Source organism: Ceratotherium simum, chromosome 3, assembly GCF_057802395.1.
Source record: "Ceratotherium simum simum isolate JZ-2026a chromosome 3, ASM5780239v1, whole genome shotgun sequence".
Lineage (NCBI taxonomy): Eukaryota > Metazoa > Chordata > Mammalia > Perissodactyla > Rhinocerotidae > Ceratotherium > Ceratotherium simum.
The window spans coordinates 69345549-69371057 of NC_141902.1; the positions used below are offsets into that span (position 1 = coordinate 69345549).

The following is a 25509-nucleotide window of genomic DNA, read 5'->3' on the forward strand; positions in this document are numbered from 1 at the left end:
CAGAAGGCCTAGTGGGTGGTCAGGGGTCAGCAGATGAAAGAATCAGCATGTCCACTTGTCCACTCCAGATTCTTTTTTTTTTTTCTAGATTCCTTTTTAATGCCAGCATTCAGATCCTCCTGGCTCTCTTTCTACCAGGCTATAGCACACATTGGCAACATGCAACTTTCCTTTTTCTAAAGCCCCTTCTTCCCAGAACTGTTGATAGTTTCAAAAAGAAGAAATGGGAGTCTTTCCCTCTCCCTCTCCCTCTCCCTCCCTTTTCCTTCCCTCCCTCCCCTCCTCCCCTAACCCCTCACCAATGATACTAAAGAAAAAAGTGGTGAGTACCAGGGCATTTGGGTAAAAGGTGCCCTTCTTCAGTGATTGTGGAATTATGCCCACTGGCCTCTGCTTAGAAGACCAAAGGAAGGGCCTTGCTGCCCGTGGTCCTCTCTCCAGAGAATGATCAAGAATGGATCCAAGAAGGTCTTGACATACTCTCTCTTATATTCGAATACAGTCAAATATTTCCTATATGATTTGTCTTAAGTTCAAAATGTAGGAATCTTATTTTCAGTGAAAAAGAATATCTTTAAAGATCCAACACCCTTGGTCATGTTCTCTTTCTTTAGTTGGGTACTGGTGACACAGGTATGTTCACTTTGTGAAAATTGAGCTATTCACTTAATTGCTTAAGGGGTGTGTGTGTGTTATACTTCAGTACAAAGTTGTTTTTTTTTTTTTTTTAATTCACCACCTTAAAACCCAGAGCAATTGAGCAATTTGCTCAGGGTCGCACAACTAGTTGGTGACTAGAGTAAAGGCAGGAAGCCAGATCTCTTAGTTCTTTAGTTAATACCTATTTTAGAATTGGACCTAAGAGAAAGTGGAAGGTTCAGTTTCAATCTCTTTTTATCTGAATGTTGCTAGAAGTTCCCTTGGTTTCCTTGGAGCCCTGCTCTGCATCTGTAAGTGGACATCACACCTGAGAGGAGATTTCTCATTATTGGGGCCATACCAGCTGCCCACCTGCTATCTCTGATGATTATGGCCACCAAAGAAATCTAGAGCCAGGCATCTCCCTCCCCTTGGTGCAGTGCTCTGGAAAGGGGCTCTGTGGGAAGTCCCTTTATGTCTATGTTGGCCTGTGTGCCCTGAAAGGAGGGGCAGCTGGCCTAGCCAAGCTCAGGGTGGTACGCACCTTAGGCCTTAGCGGCAGCCTTTTGTCCGGACAAAGGTGACAGACCAGCAGTTATTGATTTAGTTACAGCTCCGTCAGGAAGGCAAATAGAGAGAAAACATCATATTGTAAATCTGAGATTTCCCTTAATTGTGTATATTCCTTTTGTTCAGCAAGACTTTCATGTCCTGTGGTGACTCTCTACTGATTTTGGAAGGCTTGAGCAGTCCGAAGTGATATTTGACCACTCTGAGGCCTGCGAGTGAATGACTAGATGAAATAAAACTGAGCCCTGCCCTCACCCCCTATCTGTCAGAAGCCTCTCAGGCAACTCTTTCCTAGTGCCCAAGGCCCTGAGCATCAAGGTCAGGCTGTTTGCATCCTAGCCTTGCTTCCACTCAGCTGACCATTCAGCTATGCTCATGACATCAAGCTGCCACCCCTCTGTCCCACTCTGGCTCACAGCTAAGCTCACAGCTCTCACCACCCCTGGTGGACCCTTACCTGTTACCTGGTTAAGTTCTGTCATAGGTGGTCCTATGGGTAGAACTCCTTGTCCCAAGGTAACCAAACTGCCTACCTCCATTTGTGTCTTCTGCAGCCCAGGTACTTAAAAGTAGTGGCCTCGGACAGATCATCTCACTGCACTGCTGGTGACCTCTGTAAACTCACTTCTTCAACAGGCAACTGACAGCCAGCTCTGTTCCTGGAGGGGACTAACAGGCCCCTAGGGGCACTGCTTCACCCCAGTAAGGGTCCAGAGTCCAGATGGAATAAGTTCCAGTTAAGCTCTCATGTTGTGTGCTCATTTACTGGGAACGAGGAGTTGTCTTTGAGTTAACATTGTGCCTATGCCAGCCATACTGGCCAGTTTAACATCTTTTCAATTAGCGAATCTTCCAATAATAGCATTTTAACAATGAAGTTCCAAAGAAAAACTTGTTCTTAATTTTTGTCCAAAGAGGGGAAAGAGACTTCTAATAACAGTATCATTATAAATTTTAAAGTGGTGATCATTTGGCTGTGCTACAAAATTTGTAGGTAATAACTAAAATAAAGATTTAAGTAAATGCTTTATCAATAAAGTAGATGATAGGGCATATTTTTCTCAGCCAGTGTCAGAAATGGCAGCACATAGCCATGTGCTGAATTGTCACACTGTGAGTCTTTAAAATTCCTGCTGGATTTGAAAGTATTAACAAGTCCCTATCAACATTCTCTAAAGGTTTTTGATGTCATTTTAGCTATTGAACTAAAATATGTGAACTATTACTTTGTTGATTTTGTTCTTAAACCAAACTGCATTATCATCTGAGAGTATGTTCTTAAAGTATTGTTAAAAGTACTTTGAAAACTTGTAAATCCCTGTAATTTATGTTTCTCCTGCCTCTGCTGTTTCATTCTTTCCTTCTGGTTTTAATTTGAATGCAGTCCTGTCTGGGTGTGTACCTGTAAAATTGTGTTTTTCCAAGTACAATTTACAGTCCTGACCTTAGATTTTACAGTGTTCCTAACCTTCCGTGAGCTTCCTCCTATACTAAGAAGTGGGCTTTGGGTCACCCAGCTCTTTCATATTAGAACCGTCTAATCGGGGTTACTTGAAACAGATCTGACTTTGACATTTCTTAGTTTATCATGTAGGCCTAGGGAGTAAATTAGGAGGGCTTCCCTGCAAGCCCATTAATTGCATTGCCCCATTTCTTAAAATGTACACAGTTGTAAACCTAGATTGCTTCAAGACAACGGTCTCATTTATCTAAACAATTCTACTTTTAGATTCAATGGCACTGATGGAAGCACAGATAAGGAGTATGGATTGGAGGAAGGATCTTTGGAGCCTGTGCTTGCTGAAACTGTTCCCATTCCCCTCACAATCCCCTTTTCTTTCCAGGGCTTGTCTGCATACAGAATAGATCTATTTACATTCAGTTTATTTCATGAGCTAGGTTAGGGGAAGATGGCCATGGGCAGGGCTGGAGGAGCGGGTATCTTTCTTGTGAGTGAGCTCTTTGCAGGTTTTAAGGAATATGGCTACTCTTGTAAGGGGGGGGTGGGGTACACTTTGTTAAAGCAGTGTGTATCCTGAATCCATTTCATAGGCATCCTCACTCCATGGTAGCTGTACCCTTTATCACGGATTATAATAATTTTTAAATGGCTGCAGAACTTTTGGAGTCCTTTCCGTAAGTTAGGAAATGAGATTCATTTATTTTCTCCTGCTTTCAAATATCACTTAAATTAAGCTCTGGTAAGGAGTTAGGAGTCTTTTTTTTTTTTTTTTGCTCCTTACACTTCTTCAGCGTGTTTTCCCTGGTTCTTACTGACACTGTGCTGGGGGGTGGTGAGGGGTGTGAAGGGTAGGCTGGGGCTTTTTGCCAGTTGACCCAGGGTTCCTCCTCTGTTTCAGGTAATTGTACAGTCTGGCCGTCACCCCACGGTGCTGCAGAAGCTCTGCCAGTTGCCCTTCCAGTATTTCAGTGACCCACGGCTGATCAAAGTGCTGTTCCCTTCGCTCATCGCTGCTTGTTACAACAACCCTCAGAACAAGGTCATTCTGGAGCAAGAGATGAGCTGTGTTTTGCTGGCCACGTTCATTCAGGTACCTTCTGTGTTACGCCTGATTCTCAGGCTTTATGTGTGAGCTGATGTGATTGAAGACTAAAAGTGAACCAGCTGTTTACTCTTGCCATCCACAGTACCTTTTAAAAACTTCGGATATTTCTGTGCTTGAAAATTAATTTCTAAAATATCAGGATAGTAAAACTGGGGTTGATGTGTTGTATAATTTCTACTTGGAGGATTTCAAGAAAAGGATATTTTTCCAGTTAATGAAATGGTAAACACGCACTAAGGAAATGTTTTTAAAAGACTGCCAGACTTCTTTAAGTCTTTAACCGTTACATTCATCTTGGTTTTTTTGTGTGTGTGTGTGAGGAAGATCAGCCCTGAGCTAACATCCGTGCCAATCCTCCTCTTTTTTGCTGAGGAAGACCGGCTCTGAGCTAACATCTATTGCCAATCCTCCTCCTTTTTTTCCCCAAAGCCCCAGTAGATAGTTGTATGTCATAGTTGCACATCCTTCTAGCTGCTGTATGTGGAATGCCGCCTCAGCATGGCTGGACAAGCGGTGCATTGGTGCGCGCCTGGGATCTGAACCACAGGCCACCAGCAGCAGAGCGCGTGCACTTACCTGCTAAGCCATGGGGCCGGCCCCTCATCTTGCTTTTAAAATAGCTATAGGGAATAGATAATGATTGCTGAAGAAAGATCAATTGAAACCAGTTTATTTGTAAATTTTTAAACAAATATGATTCATATATATATACACACATATGTCTGTGTATATGTGTAATAAAAACCTGTCATATTGCTTTTTTAAAACATCTAAAACTTTTAAGTACGGCCTTATATTTTTCTGATCCAGTTAAATTCGGTAGGACTGGAATCAGAATAATGCTGTAGCAAAGCAATATTTTCATATCTAAATTAACTCAGTCAACTGACAGTAGAAAAATCAAGTTGACTACTCTTTAACATTTGCTAATAATTAGCTAACCCTATGATTTTTTTTTCCTGTTGTTGTAGATCATTATTTGCTGAAAATCTTCCATTTTCTTTCAAATGTTGCACCATAAAACCAATGTGTTTTTGCTCCATGACACACGTGACTGATAGACAACGTTTTTTCTGTTCATAATAATGAAACAGAAAGCAGATCTCTGTATTAGGACTGTTCCTAACTCTGGCTAATATCCCTATATCACTGCTAAAAGGGTGTGGTGTTGCCTGCCCCGCTGGTTGAGATGGCTAAAGAGTCCCCCAAACCTTTCTCACCTTAGCACTTAGTGGTTTACATTTTTTAAACTATCCTCTATTCAGTGATCAACGAATAAACACAACTATATCAATTATGTTTAGAAAGTTTTATTTTCAGCGTAATTGTCCTGTTTGAGTCTGGGTTCCATTTTCCGAAAAAATTTTCAGAGTTATTCGGATCTACAGGTAGGGTATGGATTTTCAAAAAATGTCTTGTTAAATTAAAATCTTAAAATTATTTATAATGTATTTTCTATTTAATTTACTCCTAAGGCTCTAAAAATATATGAAGAATCCTAAATGTTGATATGGTGGTTATATAAAACTTTATTAAGACTGTGATCTTTTTCAATTCAGATTATTCATTCTTTCATTCAACAGGTAATTTTTGAGTGCCTGCAGTATGCTGGGCACTGCTCTAGGCACTGAGGATACAGCAATCAATAAAACAGATAAAAATTCCTGCCTTTATAGATCTTTCACTAAAGTGGGTGAAACCAAAAACAGATAAATAAGTAAAACAAATAGCATGTCAGATGGTTTAAGTGCTGTGGAGAAAAGTAAGGCAGAAAAGGGGGCTAGAGACTGCCAGTGCGGCGATGTGCAGAGGCACCTCAACCAAGACAGTGATAGCTGAGCACAGACAGCTCTGCATCTGTACCAACTTAGTCCCTTACATTTTCAACTGCTTGGAAAACAATTTATAAAAATACAAACGATATCAGAATCTAAAGTAAAGATCATATATATTACTGTTTTCATCTGGTATTGCTCTCAAAGTACGTCTAAACCTACTCTTTTGTATTACATTTAACACACATTTAAATGTAATTTAAGGTAAATGTAACACATTTAACATACATTTTAACACACAAATTTTGTAAATGCTACAGAAATTTCTTGTAATGCTTATTTGAGGTAGCATGTTAGATTAGTGGACTTAAATCGTGTTTTTTTTCTATAAATAATTGTGCTCAAGGGAATGAATATACATTGGATTTTAGTTTATAAAATGGTTCTTCAAGGTCTGCATGTGTTAGAATATTAATAGTCATTAGAAAATGATATTAAAAATATGAGCTGGTAGTTGGTCATAGGTTTCTGAAAATTTACACATTATATAAGACATTTTTCACTTTCCATCTAAAAGTAAAATTACCAGACTTTAAGATTTAGCTGCAGAATACATAAGGGCTTTTATAGTTATGCTTTTAAAAATGTTAAAAATCTGTCAATAGTCTAAGACAATAAATTTGGCTAAAGCGTTTAGTTTGTTAGATGTAAAATAAAGTTGTAATTTCCACAGTAGGCAGCAACCTGGCCCCTGGTGATACTTTGCAAGATTTAAGAGTCATCACTATTTATTTTTAATTTGTGAGAACCTAAACTACATAACATCAGTTTCTTCAGCTTTTATATTTGGGCTCCAGAATATTCATGCAAAAATAGTTGTTGCAGAATTCAGAAGCATTTTTAAAGCTGCCCTCAGCAAAATTCTCTGTTCCTAGCACTGGTATAAAAACACTTTTTTCATCTCACACAGGATTTTGCACAGACTCCAGGTCAGGCAGATAACCAGTCTTATCAGCCCAAAGGTACGTCTCTGTTGATTTTAAATATCTTGTGTTTGTTAGCTGAATGGACGAGTTCTCACTCCACCCTCTGGAACTGTTAGAGAAATCAGTTTATTACATCACCTAAAATATTTGAAATTCGGATACCAAGTATATTTCAGTGAGTAAAAAATCAATTTTGTCATCAAGCATGAGTACATCAGAATATAAGAGAAATCTATGGAAGTAAAAGAAAAGCACAAAACATCTTTGTGTAATTTATACTCATCTCATGCAAGATCTAATAAATGGTGACTAATTACTAAAGAGCCACTTTGTAATACAGGAGACAATCAGATCATTAATATTGGCCTACATTATTCACATAAATGCTGAAATCACATAGGTTTGGTTCCCTGTCCATGTTCAGAATAAAATTACCAATAATAGTAGCCCATATTTTACCCCTAATTCAAGTACTTGATATTTTTAATTGAAAAGGAAAAATGTAAAATTGTTTTACATGGAGAAGAAAGCCATCAGATTAGCAGAATTCAGAGGCCAAAAAATTTACAAGCTTTTTTTTCCTATAGCATTCCTACTGAGGTGTTTCTTGTGATCAGAGCTGGAAATGTAGAATTTTAAAGTGCATTTTTATTTTTTTAAATATTCTGCTACCCTGACTGTAATTGAGAAGTACAAGTTGCTCTTTGTCTGGCTGCATGACAGCATCTCTGATTAATGAGACCCTAATCCAGATTTCCCCAATTCTTCCATTAGTTTGATGATCTTTAAAGTGGCCAGTTAGAGGCAGCAGGACCCTGTGGGGCACCCACCAAGTAGCCCTTACTTTTTTGGGGCGGGGTGGGGCTCGCTTTGGACTCTGTCACACATGCACCAAAAAAAAGTTATCTAGGGCGAGCCCCTGTGGCCTAGTGGTTGAGTTCGGTATGCTCCACCTTGGTAGCCTGGGTTCAGTTCCCAGGCACAGACCTACACCACTCAGTGGCCATGCTGTGGTGGCAGCTCACGTACAAAATAGAGGAAGATTGGGAACAAGATGTTAGCTCAGGGCAAATCTTCCTCAGCAAAAAAAAAATAAAATAATAAATTTTTTTAAAAACCTTCAAAAAATAGTTATCTATAGTGAGCAGGTGTTAAAAAGTACATAGAAGAGAATATAACTAAAGCTGTAACAATAATCATGAAAAATTGTCATGTTTTATTGACTCAGGTACTCAGAGAAGTAAACAGAAAGCTATGCTCCTTTTTAGAAATTCAAGTCAACATCATAGTCAGTACCATTTGTCTAAGCCAGAATTAGTGTGCAAGTTCAGTTCTGCCCTCAGTCAAAGCCTCTTTTTTTTTTTTTTTAAAGCTATTGGAGGCTACTTGGGAGAAATCAGCATAATTTGTTATTTCTTACAAAACAATTTTTAAAATTTTTAATATGTGAAAACACCTAGAAAAATCTTCTTCTAATGTATTTATTTTTAATTATACAGCACTTTTTTTGCCAGTAAGACGTATAGACATTGTTTTTTTCTTTCTCTTTCTCCTGACCGTAAGGATGAGTCACCATTTGCTGCGTATCTGGCAGGCAGAGTCCTGGGGCCAAGGCTTGTGGGAGTTTCCACCTTCTTTCTTTTCCTAGGGACCGTCTTCTCTGACTTTCGTGCTTTCCTCCATTACAGTAGCTTAATCCACAAAATAGCAAATGGGGAATTGGTCTCTGCTTTGCTCAGAAAGAGTCATCACTATATTGGTGACAGCTCATAATATGCTTACTTGCTTAAAAAAAATGACAATGCCTCATTAAGTTGCCAGTTTGCACCTTAGACATCTGTTCCCCTTTTGCTTAGAGTAAGTCCCCATAAAATGTTGCAAGACATTTTGAGTTCATTGCCCAGGTGAACCTCTAAATTCTAAGTGTTAAAGAGCAGCTCCTGGTAGCAGCATATTCTTATTGCGGAGGAAGAATTCTGGTTTTCAAATACTCGACACTCGTGACTGCCCAGCTATGTGTTTGCTTTGCCTACATCGATAGCCAATAAAGCTCCTAATTGTTCCTCCTGAATGCCAGATTTGAGCATTCTTAAAGTTACATTTAAACTAAAATCATGTTTTAAATTAAATAGAATATTTTAGAAAACAAATGTGAAGTTTACAGATTTACCCTTTCAAGGCTAACTTAAGGATGGAATATATGACTGTCATTTTATTTTGTTCAACATACTTATTTTCCCCTATTTTCTTACTCTAGAGTCCAAAACCAATTTTTTTGTGTAATGTTTTACATAGGGGTTAATGTCTGAATATGTTAGAAGCACAGAATAGATTGTGATTAAAATATGTATTTTATACTATAGATACAGATACATCAATTACCTTGTTTACATCAACTCGTATCATGATTTATTTGAAGTGTACGTCTCCATTTTGTACTCAGATATCAAAATAATTTTAATTTCTTAAACTTTGAAGAACTTAACTCATTTTAATTTAACTCTTTTCTTTTTTTTCTCTCAGGAAAATGCCTTGGTTCCCAAGACTATCTTGAGCTGGCTAACAGATTTCCTCAGCAGGCCTGGGAAGAAGCTCGACAGTTTTTCTTAAAGAAAGAGAAAAAATAAATGTTTTGGTCCATTTTGTATTTGAGTACTCTCATTAATATTTTAAATTGTTCAAACAAACATTCTAACCGTTTCTTAAGAAACTCATTTTCACATGTTTATACTTTCCCCCTGGCACTGTAGATACGGTATATACTTTGCACTATTTATAATGACTGTAGATACTTTTATGTTCTTTCTAATTCTGCAAGTTGAGTTCATTTCATTTATGCACAATATTTTGGAGTTTGGTAACTTCCATTCTATGATAATATATACTTTGCATTTGTAATATGGGTGAAATTAGGCATAAAATTAGCAATTTGTTTTGTTCTTGTAATAAAATAACTTATTCTGTTTGCAGTGGTGACTTTTCTTGTTAAGACAATACAACTTTGAAAGCAAAATGTTAACTCCAACTCCAGAAGTATCTTAATTAAGGACTTAATTAAAGTTAACCTGCTATAAATCTCCCTTTTTAAGATTTGGAGTAAAGATGTTTACAACACTTTTACATTCTAGTACGTAATATGTTTTGGGGGCTATTTGAAATGAATTTAGAGCATTGTATTGGTTGGACTGCCTAAACTTTCAGAGCAGACAATTCTGAGAGCCTCCTGTAGCATTGCTGAACTGAAATTATTCTCCAGAATAAAAATTAGTGACCCAAAAAGATCAACCATAGTGAATCACCTTAAAGTATTTTCTCAAATAATTGTAAAATGAAGAAACGCTGAAGTAAAAGTAAAACAGAAGGGCACAATGGCTCTGAATAAAAGTTTTAAACCACTCCTGTGCACGGCTCACGGTGAACATGAGAAGTGCCTGCCCGGGAGATGCTGACCTTTTCCTATCTTGTTCTCATCGTTTCTCCACCTTAAGCGGATGGTCAGTGCTAAGCCGTTCACTGAGTGACATCGGTAATAATTCTTGTCGGATAAGGATCAAACATTACCAAGAAAAAAGATCTGGTTGGAAAAAATTGGTCTGAATATGTATCAGATTCAAGACCAAGGGTGGGGGCGGGAATACAAGTTTCATCTGTTTTTTAAAAGCAAACTTACCTACCTAATGTTCAGGACACTTCTTTTTGGAGCCTCACAAAGCTGCCGAGTTATATATATGCTGTTTTTACTTCTTTGCAAATCGAGAGAAAATAAATTTCAAAAAGAAAAAAAGGCGAACGCATCCCTGTGCGCTCCGTGCTCCCGCACCCGCGGGACCCTGGCGTCTTCCGCACGCTCGGGCGGCGGGGTCCCAGCCTGGCTGGGGCCCCGACCCGCGAGTCTCGCCCGGCCTGGCGGGCGGGGACCGCCAGCTCCAAAGCCAGTGGGACCAGCGCTCTGGTAGCCCCTCCCGCCTCGGCGGAGCCCGCACCCAGGGCTCAGCCGGTGACTCGGCCGGGGGCCCGGGCGCAGGACCCAGGACTCCCGGCGCGGCGCGCGCAGAAACACCTGGAGCCGCGCGGCCGGGCTGTGCGCCGCGCCCCGGAAGGCCGAAGGGCCGGGCCCCGGCGCCCTCACCCTCCTCCCGGACGACGGCCCCGCTCCTTGGCGGCCCGAGGTGACGGAGGGAAGGAGGCAGGTGTCTGTGCCGGCTCCTTCGGCGACCAGCAGTCGCCCCGGGCGCCCCAACCGGGAGAGAGTTCCCGAATCCCGCTTGCCCCGAGCGTCTTGCGGTGTGGACGCAGAATCCCTGTAGCTGAAAGGAATAATCAAATATTTATAAGATTTCCTGCAAGACGCTCCACTATAGAATATACTTTTTATCTGGTCGGAACTTTGCCAAAAAGCCATAAATAATTGAGATAGCTGGGATTGACCTCCCAGAAACCATACCAGAATTCACAAACATTTAATTGAATGGTCTCATTTTCCCCCCTCGTCCAGGAGGGGAGAAGGGGTGACAAAGACAATCCCCGGCTCCACCCGGCTGGGGAGCCTCGGTGACTCCCGACGCGCGCGGTGTCTGTAGGTCTCCAGTTCTCTCCTTTAATGTGCGTTCCGCTCGCCCAGACTGATTTAGGCTCTAACTCCCCTGGCTTTTACTTCTAAAGTCTCCGCGGATGGGGAGAGCGCCGCGCGCAGGTGAGCGCCGGCACATCTTGCTCCAATTTGCGGGGACGAGTGCCACCCACTGGCTTTCTCCTGGGGCGGGGGTCGCATCCTGAGTCTCCCGGGGCTCAGGGGCCACAGGTGGACCACGCTGGGCCGAGGCAAAAGGCCTCTGTTGGGTCCGGCCTGTAAAGCTGACGATGCGACTGGGCACAGACGGGGCCAGAGCAACAGTTTCTCCCGGGCTTAGAGCCCACAATTTGAGCCAAATAGGAAAAGCTGCCCGAGGTCCGGGAGCAGCGACATTTGAACGCCCAATGTCGTTGCCCAACCGAATTTCCTGCTCCAGGCGGCAGCTCGCTTTCCCGGGAGCTCTGCAGGGCTCGTCACCCCGGACGCCCAACAAACAGGATGCTGGAGCCGCCTCCTGCCGAGTTCCGGAGCCTCTCTCTCCCTCAGGCAGTCGGGGGCGCTGTGACCTCGACCCCTGAACCTGGCCTTTGTTGAGCCTAGGTCCGGACCACGCCTCCCCTGCTATTTTTTCCGTCCTTTCCCAGTGCGTCTGGGCAAACCACCTGGGGCATTTCTTCCAGAGCTCCTTGCCACACTTTCTAAATTCTTGGGTCTCAATAATCTGGGAAAGGATTACCCCTCGCCACCTCTATTCTTCCACTTCCCTCTCCCTGCTCCCATGCCCCCAACACAGGGGTCTCCTGCTTTCTGTACTCAAACCACCCCCTTAAATATTCTGTTTATTATAAAATCGGGAAACTCGCAGCCTTCCTGAACTCCTACCCCTCCGCTCACTCCCTGACCCACTCTCCAGCTGGCTGCTGACCTTCCTGACCAGGAGGTGCCCTGATCCGAAGGCTGAACTCACCTAGCACTCCCGCCTCTCTGGCATGATTGCTGTGGGGCCCCAAACATTCTTTATGAATTGAGCTACTTCCCACCCAACTCCACGTCTGGCTCCCAGTGGAGTGTTTCTTTGTGCCCTCTCTCCCATTACACACTCCTCTCAGTCTAGCTCCATTTATCTGCATCTTCCATGCACAGTCTCCATCAACAAGGTGCTACTCTATAATTGGTCACACAATCCTCATTATTGCACTGAATCCCAGTATCTTGAAGAAAGTTTACCTTTACATCAATCAGACCCATATTTAAAAGCCTCTAATCTTCCCTACATCAGCTTAATAAACTCTGTGAATTTCCTGCTTTTATCACAACTCCATTGGGAACTTCTCTGCAAATAGTTTATCATTCATTCATTGTTTCCTCTCTCCAGCATGCTGCTATTCAGCTAATTCTCTTGCTCTCTTTGGTGAACACTTGTATGGGAAAACACAGCTAAATGCGTGGCAATTTATGCCCCCCCCTAGGAAGCAGTGGCAGAATCTCACATTTTCTAGGGAACAATCTTTTAGACAATGCCTCATTTAAACCCAGTATTTGCAGCTCTGACAAAACTAAGCTTTAAGCTATTCTGTATTCAAAACTGAAAGTCTGATTTCTGTCCCACAACCCATTAAATACTAAAGCTCATTGGGAAAAGGGACTCTGAATTTCCCAGAACTATACAGCCTTTCAATATGTATTAAATTTTGTGGTATAATAGCCATAAACTTTTCCATCTCTGGGAATCCCTTTCCTGCCTCAATTACACAGAGCTATCCAAATTATTAGATAAATCTTCTGAGAAAATCTTATTCTAAAGTGAATCTAGTTAAATAACTAACTCCCATTTTCCACCTATGGCCTCTTTCATTGAACTGACTTTTACTACACAATTGGGTATCTCACTATAAAAGTTCAGTAAGCATAAAATACAACACTTGTAATTGTTACAGGTAATTTAATTTACAAGGAAATCCCAACTGTATTACAGAAGATGGTTAAAGGTGATCTGCGATCCAGTAAAAACTGATATTTATTAATGTAACTAACCAACTGTAGATCTGACACCTCACCAGGGACCATTGTAATAAGGCTTCAAAGTCAAGCCCTTTGAAACCCACAAGGAAAATGATGCACCTCTTTGGGTGGCTAGTTGCAAACTACAAGAGAAGAGCTTGTGATGTTTTCTACAGTAATACAGATAGAGGCAGGCATCCTGATACACAGTCACCACTTTTCTCTGGGTAATTTCCCAATATTCCAAAAACAGACACACTCCCATAAATATCAAAAAGAGGAATTAGATTTTTGATCTGTGGATGATAAGGGAAGAGATGACTGTAATTAGATAGGCAGATGTTTCCATTCGTAGCATTAAAATTCTGCAGTCTGTCAAAAGGAAAAATGCAGAGTTAACAACAACCATTAATGAAATTCTTTATTCAACAACCTGTTATTTCCTTCTTAAAAATGACAAAACCCAATATTCTGGATAAATCAAAAGTTTTTGAGAGTAAGATTTTTTGGAAGGTTAGCCCCCATCCCATGGTCAGCCAGAAGGTAAAAGGAAATACCTATATTTCTGTTTGGGAGGGAATGGTCTACGTTAAGGGAACGCAGCCTCCCCGAACCTAACTCTGATTATTAAAACCGTTTCTGGGCACTTGAGTGGTAAAGCTGGTCCTCATTAACCCTACATATCTCTTCCCTTATCTCTAAGTTTGCGGCACCGTTTCCTAAATCCCAAAGAAATGGAATGTTCTCTTTAATTTTTGTGCTAGCATCACCTTGACTTTCAGGAGGTAAAATATAAATGTGGCTCAATTTTCCCACCTCCTCCCATTTTCTTTCAATAATTGCCAGTCAGTCTTCCAGCTTTCTTTCTCTAATGGGGGGGAGGGGTTATGAGGGGACAGAATCCTGCCATCAGCTCTGCTGAAAACCCTACAGTGGCCTCTGGCCATCCAAGCAGCCATGGCTTCTTAACAGAAGACATCTACTCTACCCAGCGACCACAGCTGCCCCTCAGACACAGTTTTCCTCACCAGATTCTACCTGAGCTAAGATGGCAACTATCCCCTACTCAGGGCACTGCCCTCTTTGAAAGTAAATCCTGGACAAAGAAGGATATATTTGTAGGTCATTTAACTCGAGCGACAAGGAAATGGAAACCCCATGCCGGAGATTCTTCGAGAGTAGTGGATTGACTAGTAGGCTGGCAGCTTCGTGAGTTCACCAAGCGAGGGCTGGTCTGGGAAGAGAACTGTCCCAGGCTGCCAAAGGGTTAAATATTTGTGAAGGGTAAACCTGAGCCTCGCGTTTTCTGTGCTTGCCCGGGGCCCTGCTGGAGATTCAGTATCTCTCGGTTATTTCCTGCGATCTCTAAAGCCAGTTTTCAAGAAAACAAGTCGCAGGGGTTTGAAATGTCACACCAAGTGACCTGGGCACGGCATATCCAGGGGCCATTCCCAGCCCCCTCCCACCAGGGCCATCCCCCGCCCCCTGCATTTCGGGTCTGTAAAGAAAATAAACCAAGGACACGCCAGACTGGTTCTGGGTGGACTTATTTTCCCCAGCAGCCGCGATCCTAGCGGGGGCTTGTTGCGGCTCTTTCAGTGTATCGCTTGCAGGTGATGCCAAATGCAGATAAGGAGCCGCCGCCCGGCCTTCTCCTCTGTCTAGACGGGGGAATTAATAAATGCAGCGAGATTGATCACGTCGCGCATCCACTCTGGGGACAGCGCGGAGGACGTGCTGTCACGGCCGCCGGATCCGGCCGGGGTCGGCCCTCTGTGCGCCCCGGGCGCGCGGGCTGGCCTCGCTGCTCGGCAGCAGAGCCGGGGTGGCAGGCGGACGAGGCCCCCGGGATAGGGGTTCGGGCCTCCCGGCCGACGGGACAAGAAGCGCCGGGAGGGCCGAGTGCACCGGCGAAAATGGAGCGAGGGGTAGAGGCCGGACCTTGGGGGGCGCCAGGCGGGGTGCGGCTCCAGGAGCTGAGGCAAGGCTAAGAGGGACGGAGACTCGCCCTCGTGAGCCTGACCACTGGCTGGAGTCCGCCGAACGGCCTTCATGCGACATCGCAGGTTTCCCGCCCAAACCCGGTCGCACCACGCGTCTGGCGGGCTCCTGCCGCGAGGCGCCGGGGGAGCGGCGGGCGGCCCCCAGCAGCGCGCCGGCCTCCGGGACGGCCGCGGTGCTCTCGCGCCTCGCGGGGCCGCGCGGGGCGCACGGACCCCGCCCCGCCCCCCGCGCGGCGCCCAATCCCCGCCCGGCCCGCCCGGGCCGAGCGGGAGCAGGCGGGCCGGAGGCGCGCGAGGCGCGGGCACGAGCGCAGGGCCCTGCACGGGGGCGCGGGCCGCAGACTCCGCTGGGCCTCGTTGTCGTGGAAACAAGCCCCCACCCCAACCTCCGTGCGGCCGGCCCTCCCGCTGCGCCAACAGCACACAGGAGCAGCGTCGCATCGGCTTATTATTTTTTTTTATTAAGATCAAAATATTCGTCCCACTATGAACTGGCTATTCTCACAATAAATAACAATAACTTACGTTTTGTTCGGCAAAGGCTCACACACTCTGTCCTCCGTCGACTGATAATTTAAAACATTTTCAAAGAAAGTCTCGTTTCTACTTTTTTCCGGCAATCATGCGCTTTGGGGGATTGAGTGTCTGTTCCTTTGGCTTGTCCCCGTCCTCTGCCCCACTAGAGCCCCGGCGAAGCCGCCCGGGAGCGCGGGGCCGGCGGGGGCGCGGGCCGGGCCCCCCATGCTCTCCACGCCGGGGTGGGCACGGGGGGGGCGCGTAGCGAGGGAGAAGAGAGGGCAGAGCTAACGCTAGTAAATCCCAAATTCTGGTTTTGAAAAAATAAAAGTCCTCGGAGCTGGGCTCTCCGGTCTGGTAAAAGCAGGGTGCGTCCTGGCGCTTTTGGCTGTCTGACCGCTTCTCTCAGTCCTCTTACTTTAAATAACAACAATAATAATGACAAAGGCGAGAGAGTTTTCAGAGCTGGAATGGCCTGAGCATGGGTGAGTCTCATGCAGGGAGCATGCGAGGTCCGCTGGCTGGCGGGGAGGGGTCCCCCTCACGTCTCCACGGGACTCGGCACCATGCTGTTAGGGGTGTCCGGGAGCTGCGAGGACAGGGAGGTCACGTCGCTGCCGGAGGAGTTGCCTAGAGAGCCGGACTCGGAGAAGGATACCTGGGGCGGCGGAGACAGGAAGGAGCAGGTGAAGACGCGCCTGAGCTGGTGCTCCCCTACCGCGTGCTCCCAGTCGGCTGTCCTATGGGGACGTGTCGCTGGCTGGGAGCAAGCCCTTGGGAGAGAAGTCGGCCAGGTCCCCAAGCACACGCAGGGGTATTAGAGCGGGGGCGAGGGTCGGTTAATCCCTCGACCTCTCCTGCGAGCGCTTTAATCCAGGGATACCTGGTTTAGAGCAAGTTATGGGCTGTGTACAGTTGCAGCACCCCCTACCACCCACCCACCCTCGCCTAGGGCTGTCCCCAGCCCCTCAGCCCATGTAAAGTCTCCCCCTTCCCACTGTGGCTAAGTAGCTAAATCCCACCGCCCCTGGAGCCCTGAGGTCGGGGCCGGTAGGGCAGAGCCTCACCAGCTGCTGGAAGGCGGGTTGGTCGAGGTCACTCTGGAGGGCAAACTCGCTGAGAGCTTTCCACGGCGGCTGGTACGTCTGAACCTCGACTGCGCTGCCCTGCACGGCGCTCTCGTGGCGGATGGGGCTGCCCGCCACCAGGGGTGTCCCTGTCAGTCCCTGGAGGCTCTGCGGGACAAGCAGAAGTGGGGGTGAGGGACGCTCGAGTAGGTCTTGCGTTTCCCACCAGCTTTGAGACTGGGGCCCCAGGCCCTGGGGTATCATTTGGGGCCTGAAGCGGTTTGGGGGAGGCGCACACTCGACCGCACCCGCGTAAGCCCTCCTCCTCCACTGGGAATGCCCCGAAGCCCGAAAACCCGCCACCACAGGCCAGGCCAGCCTCAGTGCTGAGAGCCAACAGGGCAAGGGAACACGGAGGCCTGCGTTCCCATCCGTCTCTAGGTATGCAGAGGAAAATGCTCAAACCAAGTCATGCCAAGAGAACGACACAACCCGCCCCAACTTGCGGGCGCTGCGAGCTGCGCCACGGGCGACCAACTCAGGTCTGCCGCTGGGACAAGAAGACTCGACGTCAGATACAGTAATGAAGGAACCTTAAACCTCAAGGTAAGCCTTGCTCTGCCAGCACAAACACACGCTGTTTGGAAAGTCCAGTTCCCCCTGAATCTCCTCAGAGCCCCCCCAGAAGAGGGCATGCAGCTGCCGCGGCGCGCACCCGAGGCTCCACCCGACCGGCTCATCCGGTGCCCCGTCCCTCACCGTCTTGTCGTTGTGCTGCTGCTGCTGCAGCTGTTTCATGAGGATGGATTTCTTCTTGTCCTTGCAACGCTTGTTCTGGAACCAAACGCGGATGACCCGCGGGCTCAGGCCGGTCATCTCCACCAGCTGCTCCTTCATGAGCGCGTCCGGCCGCGGGTTGGCGGCGTAGCAGGTCCGCAGAGTGTGCAGCTGCTTCTCGTTGAGCACGGTCCGCACGCGGGTTGTCTTCTCCGTCTGCTTGTGCACGTGCGGGCGCAGCGACGGCTGCCGGCCCGACCCGGGGTCTGCGATGACAAGGGGTCGAGAGGTGAGCGAGGGGCCGCCACCCACCCGCCCAGTGCCCCGCCCCGCGGCGGCCGAGCCCTCCGAGGCCCGATTTCGTTTCTCTTTTATTCCGTTTATTTCGTTTTGTTGTTCGTCTCCCTTTCCATCTGTTCGCCCTACCCGGAGAGAGGCGTGCGTTCTCGTCCCTCCCTAGTTCCCCAAGCGGCCTGCCCGGCGGCGATCTCCCCGAAGCGCAAGCGGCGCGTGGGAGATCCGCGCTAGGCCGCTGCGGGACAGGAGTAGCGGCTCCCGGCTGACCGGACCCTAGGAATGCCCGCTTGGGCCCCGCGGGACTAGGGAAGCCCTCCGGAAGAAGTCGGAGTTTCAGAGGAAGAGGAAGGAGGCGCGCCCCGGACTCTGGAGGGGGAAGGGAACCGACGCAGACCCGGAGCGCCGCGCTGCTTCGGGATTGGGGGGCTTGTCTCCCGCTCCCGGGGGCCCGCGAGAGCCCTTCCCCCTCGTTCGGAGGCCACTCGGACAAGGCCGCACCATGTGTCTCAAAGACCGGGCCTGGGGCGCGGATGGGCCCCCAGAGACCGGAACGGTTCTTTCCTGCCAGCCCTCGGGCCTCAGCCCCCAGGTCTCCTCCCTTAAGGCTCCAGGATTTTCGGCCCAGAAGCCGCTAGCACTCTCCTCCCTTGGTCTTGGGTTCTCTCAACCCCGGGTAAATATAGCCTGATTCCCGCGACCTGCCCGCAGCCCGCAACAAACAAAAGGGAGCCCCTCGGAGATCCGAGACCTGCGTGCACTCAACACCAGCTTCATCCTCTTTCACACCCCTATCCTAACCAGGTCTACGTACCCAGCGCTATACGCTGCACTGTTTAAATTTATATCCCCTTCCAGGCATTTCTAGGTCTGGATAAATATTTACAAATAGCCCATCCAGCCCAATTTCCTCATTCTATAGGGGAGGAAACGGAGAACCAGAGAGGGCAGGAGCACTACAAGACCACACAGCACCCAGAGGCTCGGCCTGGTCTAGAGACTGGTGCTTCAGGTCTGCGTCTGCCTGCCAGAGCCGCCAGGCCTGGGGCACCAACCCTACTCCCTAACCACACACTCAGACCCCATGTTTGAGCAGCCCCTGATTAGGACCAGAGCATCCTCTGAAGTGTTTTCTCTGATCCCGGAGTCCACTGTGCCTCCACTCCCTCCCCACCAAGAAGCACTTGGCTAAGTTGTTCACCAAACTGGGCCTCAAAACACAAACACAGACACCCGCTCTTTGTTGGGTGGTTGGCCTTCAAGAGCCGTCTTTACCAGTGGGCTCCTGGCTGCTGAGCCCAGGCCCAGCTCTAGGATGGGAGCTGTATTCCTTACACCCATACACAATACCCCCAGGCAAACCTATCTTGCCTCTCTGGCCATCACACATCCTGCTTGAAATTCCCAGTACAAGTTCCCCAGTCAGGCACCACTTCAGATTCCCTGCTGTCATTCACCCTCCTGCTCCAAGTGCCGTGTCCCACCTACTCCCGACCGCGGGGAACACAATTCTCCACACTTCCCTCACGCTCAGACACTCATACACACTCAAACACACTCAATCCTGGCTCACGTTGATCCACAGTTTTTCCCAGGGCGCACACACACACTCTCAGCCGGGTTCCTAGCACACAGGTCTGCACTCACACAGAAACACACAATCCTGACAAACCCAACCACACACGAGTGACAACTTTTCGTCGGAGCACAAGCACCCCCCTACACACACACGCACTCACACCGGCGCGCGCCTTACCTGGTAGATGCAGGCCGCGGGCGCCAGGGAGCGGGCCGGGGCTGCGCGGGCTGCTGGCCGCGGCGCGCTCGAGCAGGAGGCCGTGGTCGGCGCGGCAGAGCAGCTCGTGCTCCCGCAGCGAGAACTCATCGCCGGGCAGCAGCTGGCGGCTGCACACGGAGCAGCGGAAGCACTCGATGTGGTACACGCTGTCCCGCGCCCGCATCACCAGATCGCTGCTGCTGAAGCCCACCTGGCACTTGGCGCACTTGATGCCGAACAGCCTGCGGGCCCAAGGCGCGGGCGGTGTCAGCGCGGGCCTGCGGCCGGCCTCGCCTCCTGGGCTAATCGGCTAGGGGCAAGCGCGCCCAGGACGCTTTGCGGCCCACGGGAGGCGGCGGGGACCGGCCCTCGGGGACTTCCCGGCCCCGAGGCGCGCGGCGGCACGCGTTCGGGGTGGAGGCGGCCTTCTCCCGGGCCGGGGCGCGCAGGCGGGCCGCCATCCCCGAGCCCCGGCTCCCGCGGGCCTCACCTGACGTAGTCCCGCTTGCAGTAGGTCTTCCCGTCTCTCACGAAGCACGTGCACGTCTCGTCCAGGTACTGGCTGCACTCGGCGCACTTGAGGCAGGCGGCGTGCCACTCGAGGTCGGGCGACACCCGCAGGATAAACTGGTCGTGGATCTGACTCCCGCAGCCCACGCACATGGCGGTCCCGGGCTTCTCTGCCGGGGAAGGACGCGGGGCCCGCGTCAGGCCTGTCTGCCCGGACCCCAGCCGGCCTCGGCCGCTCCAGCCCCAACCCAACCCAACCGCTCTCTCGCTCTCTTTCAAGAACTGCGACCACAAGGCAAAGGAAGTGCGCTTTCTAAAGAGATCCAGACAATTGGAAACGAAAAAACAAAATCTTCTGAATTTGCAAAGGTTTTTTGTCCCCCACCCCTCAAAAAAAATTTTTCGCTATTACATTCACGTGGACACAGTGGTTTTATCGATATATCTTGTAACTAAAAGCTAACATGTAGGTGCGAAAAAAGAGTAAATAGACATTTAAGCACTGCGGACGCCACCGCATCAATACTGAACGGTGATGTTCCGGCATTTCCGTCCGCACAATCCCTCTCCCAGCGGCTCCCTCCCACCCTAACACAGACACACCAGCTTTCAGCGGAGTCTCCGCTCATCCTCTCCGATATCTCTTAGTTTAAATATCCCAGATCAAGCTAGAGAAATCTCCTTTATTTGAAAGACCGAAAGGCAAGCAAGCAAACCAAAAAACCCCACATCCCTAAATCAAACCTAACTGCCTTAGCGCAAAACAGAAGCAGATTTCACAGCCTGGGGTCAGCCTAGCAGGCTTGAGAAAGAGTGTTTAATTATAAATTAAAACAACAGGATTCCAAAGGATAAGCGGTCCTGCAGGACAAATGCATTCGTTTTGTTTTCTCTCTCCCACTATCCTGTCAAACAGAAGCCACTTGTAGAATCCGCTAAACATTCTTCTGTATTAGAAATATTGCATATTAAACACACACACACACCCACACACAGAGAGAAAGACTTACTCTTGGAATGATCCCCCATAGCACCCAGAAAAGGACAACGAAAAATAATATCCACCATGCAGAAAAAAGATGTGCGCCAAGTGTGCGGCCAGTGGCAGAAGGACGAGGGTCGCGCGCCCAGCCTGGCTCTTTGCTAACTAACTCCTCCTGCCCCGCGGAGTTGAAGGAGCGATTCCGCACCGGCCCGCACGCAGCATGACGTCAGCACGCACTCGCCCGGGGCCGGAGCTGGGGGCGGGACCTGTGGCGTCACGAAGCTTCTCCCGAACCGCTGGGGATGCGGGGGAGGTGATGGGGACCTGGGGGCTGACGAGCAGGGTGGGTTGGGTGGAAGGAGGGGGTGACGGGGGATTGGCTGGAAGGAAATGGGCAAACCCTGATAGGCCCGGAGTGAACAATGGAGCGCAGCCCCCTCCCCTGAAATCTACAAGAATCCTCTCCCTGGCCCCGGGTCGGGTAATCCCGGCTGGACCTTGCGTCACCGCCAAGCTGGCTCCGGGGCCGCTGCAGCTCTCAGCTTTCTCTTGGACTTGCGGGGCGGTCTGTCCAGGCGCGCCCGAGCGGGGTGATGGATACCTGGGGAGTGCCGGGGGGCCTCTCCTTTAAAAGCTCTCTTGTTTTAAAAATTAAAAAATTAAAAATTCACTCTCTTGGGACCAGAGCTGGGGGAAAAGGGTGTCCGTTTGGACGTGACCATCACGGTCCAGTCGGTCACCTTTCTCCTCTCGTGCGCCTTTGTTTTCTGGGTCCAAGCTAGAAAGGTTAGGAGACGACCACCGGGGGGTTGGATAAACTCTTTTTAGACTTCCCCCACCCGCCTGCCTGTGGAAAACTTCTCCAAGTTGGAGCATTAGGTGGGTAGTTCCAGAACGCAGAATCCGAAGACGCTCACCGAATCCTGATTCGAGACTTGACTTGAATTGGGGGGGTGGGGGGTGGGTAATTTGACACGAACTCGCTCCATTCCTTCTCCACCCGAATAGCACAGCTCCTTCTAGGAACAATGCTGGGTCGAATTTGTGTCCCACTTCCAGAATAAACGATTTTTATAAACTCTTGTGTTTCATTTCACAAACCAACTGCAACCCAAATAATCAGAAACAAATGTAGCACACGGAGTAATTTACTATCTGTGCAGCGGCTTCTCGGTCCTTAGAAAACCCGCGATTTCTGAGCAGAATCCAGGCATTTGTTTCTTTCAAAGAAATCGCTTTGGGTTTTGTTTGAAAGGGTTCAAATACTGGCCCATGAATTATAAATAACATTTATCCGACCATGGCGGCTGCTGTTGTTTTCCCATTAAAAGATGTACCAAGGACTTGGTGCGCGCCTGGGTGGGGCGCGGGTGAGTGCCTGCGGATAAAATGTCTCCGCCCGTCATCTCAGACCCGGGCCCAGGTCTCCGCGGGCCGGTCCGCCTGAGGGCGCGTTCGGGCGCGGCGGCCCTTCTGCTAAAAGCCTGAGGCTGCTCGGCCTCAGGCTCTGGGCTGCTCGGGGGGGAAATGGGTGCAGCCAAGAGCGAAGGGAAAGGCTTTGCGTAGAGCTGGGGCTAGGTCCTCAGTGCACCCCAAGATCACTACTCGGTCCCTTTTGTATCCTAAGGCTTTTGACCACCGCCACCACCTTTGGAACGTCTAGTCTTCTCACTGGTCCGGTTCGTCCGCACAGCTTACCAACTGCTCCGCCAACAGGCCATTTCTTGCATCTTTGGCCATTAGTGTCCCAAACAGCTCTCACCCTGAGTGTGTGAAGCAGGTCAGGGGTGGGGAGAATGCTGCGTTTGAATGAGTGCGTCTGCGTAAATACAGGAGGTTGAGGAGCGAGGGGGCGGCTGTGCCAAGCCGCTCTGGGACCTCAGGCATCATGTTTTACTTCTCTGTCTTTCAGTTTCCTTGTCTGTAAAATGGGGGCTAAACAAAGTAGCTACCTCTACTATTGTAAGATTAAACTATTCTCTGAAAAAGGCCTAGAACAATAGCTGGCGCACAGAAAGTGCACAATCCGTGTTACCTATGATAATTATCATTATGGCTGTGTCTTTGTGTTGGGAGGCGCTGTGTAACGCTGTGCCTTTTCAGTATGTGGTGCCTGCGTGTGTCTGGGGGTGGACAGGTCTAAGTATATCTCCGTGTGTGTCATCTGATGATTTCTTTGTGTATTTCCATGTGTGCTTGCTCTGTGCATCTGCTGTGGGGATGGACGATCAGAAAGTGTGGTCTGAGTGTGGAGTTTGGGTACAGCTGATGTCTGTGTATGTTGATGATGATGTGTGTGCAAAGCCTTGGAAGGAGGGGCATGTGGTGAGTGTGCTCTCCTCCTGTTGAGCAAGGAGGTGTGCCTGGCGTTGGCCTCCCCCTCAGGCCACCCTGGGCCTGGCCTGACTTCCTGCACAGGCCAGGAGCAAGTGAATTAATAACTCAGGGGTGCAGCAGGCCAGAGGGGGTGGCTCCAGCCAGCCTTTAACCCCCTCCCACCAAAAAGGGAAACTCCTCCTTACTGCCCAGAAAAACCAATCCTATAAGGCTGTATTAGGGAGGATGGGGGAGAGGGTCACCTCTCCGTGGAGGCCAGGAAGCCCCAGGTCAAGAATTAATATTTGTTCAGTCCCCACCATGTCCAAAGCCCCTATTATTATCCTATCAGGTCTTTACAGCAATGTTATAAGGTGGGTAGTATTAGACTCATTCAATCCCTGAGGCAACTGAGGCTTAGTGCGGTGACGTGATTGCCTCTGGTCACAGGGTCAGTCAGCTGGCATTTAAAGCCAGGTCTGCCTGGCTCCATCTCTCTTCTGTCTCTTATGGTGCCATTGAAGACCCACATGGGTGTGCTTCCACCACTCACCCCCTTCACCTCCCTGGAGCTGTAAAACCAGGGACCCGTTTCAAGATCCCTCCATGTGGGTCTCCCAGGTCACAGCCACCCCTGGGAGACCAGCCCTGGTGTGGGAGAAGAGAAAACCTCTCCCCCCAGCACAGCCACGGGTGCCACTGATCTGGCCCTGCCCAGGTTCTTTGCCTCCTGGCCGCTCCCAAGGTCCCCTTCTGGGGAAGGAAGGGGCCACATTGCTCTCCACGTCCCAGGGTCCCAGGCTGCAGCCCACGGGAGACCTGGATGCCTCCTTTCCTGGGCTTTAGAGTGCCCTCTGCCCTTACTGGGAATGGCAGCTTGAGCTCCATAGCTCTGCATTATCCATAAAACTAGCCCCAGCCATGCCCCTTCTCCTGGGAAGATCTCAGAAGCACAGAGAAGTCTCTTTGGATTCCTTCTCCCTAAATCTCCCCCACCCCATCACTGCTGCTTAAAACTCTGCTCACAATTCCCCTAAAAGATAGGCTTACTGTGCAGAGATCCTTGAGAAAGAACGGAAGAACACGTAGTCATTCACACTATAGTGATAGCAGCTCCTGCTCCGGAAACAAGACCTGAGAGAAAGAGCAGGGAGCATGAGGCTTGGGGGCCTGGGGCTGGGAGAGGATCACCAAGGCAGGCCTGGTCACCAGAAACAGACCGGCCTTTATTATTTTACCATTTTGCTTAATCAGTCCTCCCAGCCTTCCTTTTTTCTTCTTTCCTTCTAGAACTCTAGAACCAGAAAACTGGAAGAGGCTTTGGAGACTTTCTCTTCCAGGCCCTTGTTTGACAGAGAAGAAACTGCAGCCCAAAGAGATGGTCATCCTCTCCCTGCCTGCCCGTGCAGCACAGATCCCCACTTGGGGGGCCCAGACGCCTCCTCCGGGCCCACACATGCACACACACATGCACACACATTCGACTTCCCCACTAACTGCCTGCCCGTTCCTACCCACTTGGGAGACCATCACCTGCACGGAGGTGTTTTTCTCCTGTTTTTCGTGGAATCCCATATGTGAGGAGGAATGCTGGGCACCCCCTACATCTTCCGTATCATCATCGTAATGGTTAACACACTGGACTCTCACTTGGGGCCATCTTCACACACATGACTGCCCTTATCCTCACAACAATTCCAGAAGGTGTTACTATTGTTAAAATTATCCCTATTTCACAGATGAGGAAACTGAGGCTTGGAGAGGTTAAGTAATTTGTCCCAGGTTACATAGCTGGTGGAGTCAGGATTCGAACCAGGCTCTCTGCCTCCAGAGCCTGCTTGTGGAATCATCACACACCCTTGCCTCCTGATGGCTCACAAAAGGGGTGCCATAGACACAAAGCCCACGCAACACAGAGGAAGCTGTTGCCAGTGGTAGGAGCATTAATCTTCACCATGAGTATCAGAAAGGAAACCGACACCCAAGGACCTGTCACCCAGCATGTAAGTGACAGAGAAGGAGCTAGAAGCCAGGTCCCCTGACCCAGACCAGGGCTCTTCCTGCAGGAGTCCCTGGGGATGGGATTCTGTCATTGCCCACCTGAGGACCAGGCCTCTCCTCTGGCTCCAGCCTCCCTTTTCCTCCCACCCCAC

General features: G+C 48.9%; 2 protein-coding genes across 7 annotated transcripts in view; one reads left to right on the forward strand and one right to left on the reverse strand.

Annotated features, from left to right (window-relative positions):
• The window catches only part of SCAPER (S-phase cyclin A associated protein in the ER), a 439244-nt gene extending 429742 nt beyond the window's left edge, over positions 1-9502 (forward strand). For all 6 annotated transcript variants that reach the window (XM_014780959.2, XM_087428755.1, XM_087428754.1 and 3 more), the window contains 3 exons: positions 3570-3761; positions 6522-6573; positions 9061-9502. In XM_014780959.2, the coding sequence (XP_014636445.1) occupies positions 3570-3761; positions 6522-6573; positions 9061-9164 (348 nt within the window). In that variant the 3' untranslated portion in view covers positions 9165-9502. The remainder of the gene's footprint in view (positions 1-3569; positions 3762-6521; positions 6574-9060) is intronic.
• A 6052-nt stretch (positions 9503-15554) lies between these two features.
• ISL2 (ISL LIM homeobox 2) lies at positions 15555-21260 on the reverse strand. The gene is made up of 6 exons (XM_004421853.3): positions 21066-21260; positions 20036-20225; positions 19525-19787; positions 17457-17740; positions 16698-16865; positions 15555-16288 (listed from the first exon to the last, which is right to left on the reverse strand). Exons 1-6 carry the CDS (start codon positions 21121-21123, stop codon positions 16172-16174), a joined length of 1080 nt encoding a protein of 359 aa, XP_004421910.1. The 5' UTR covers positions 21124-21260; the 3' UTR covers positions 15555-16171.
• Positions 21261-25509: the final 4249 nt, after the last annotated feature.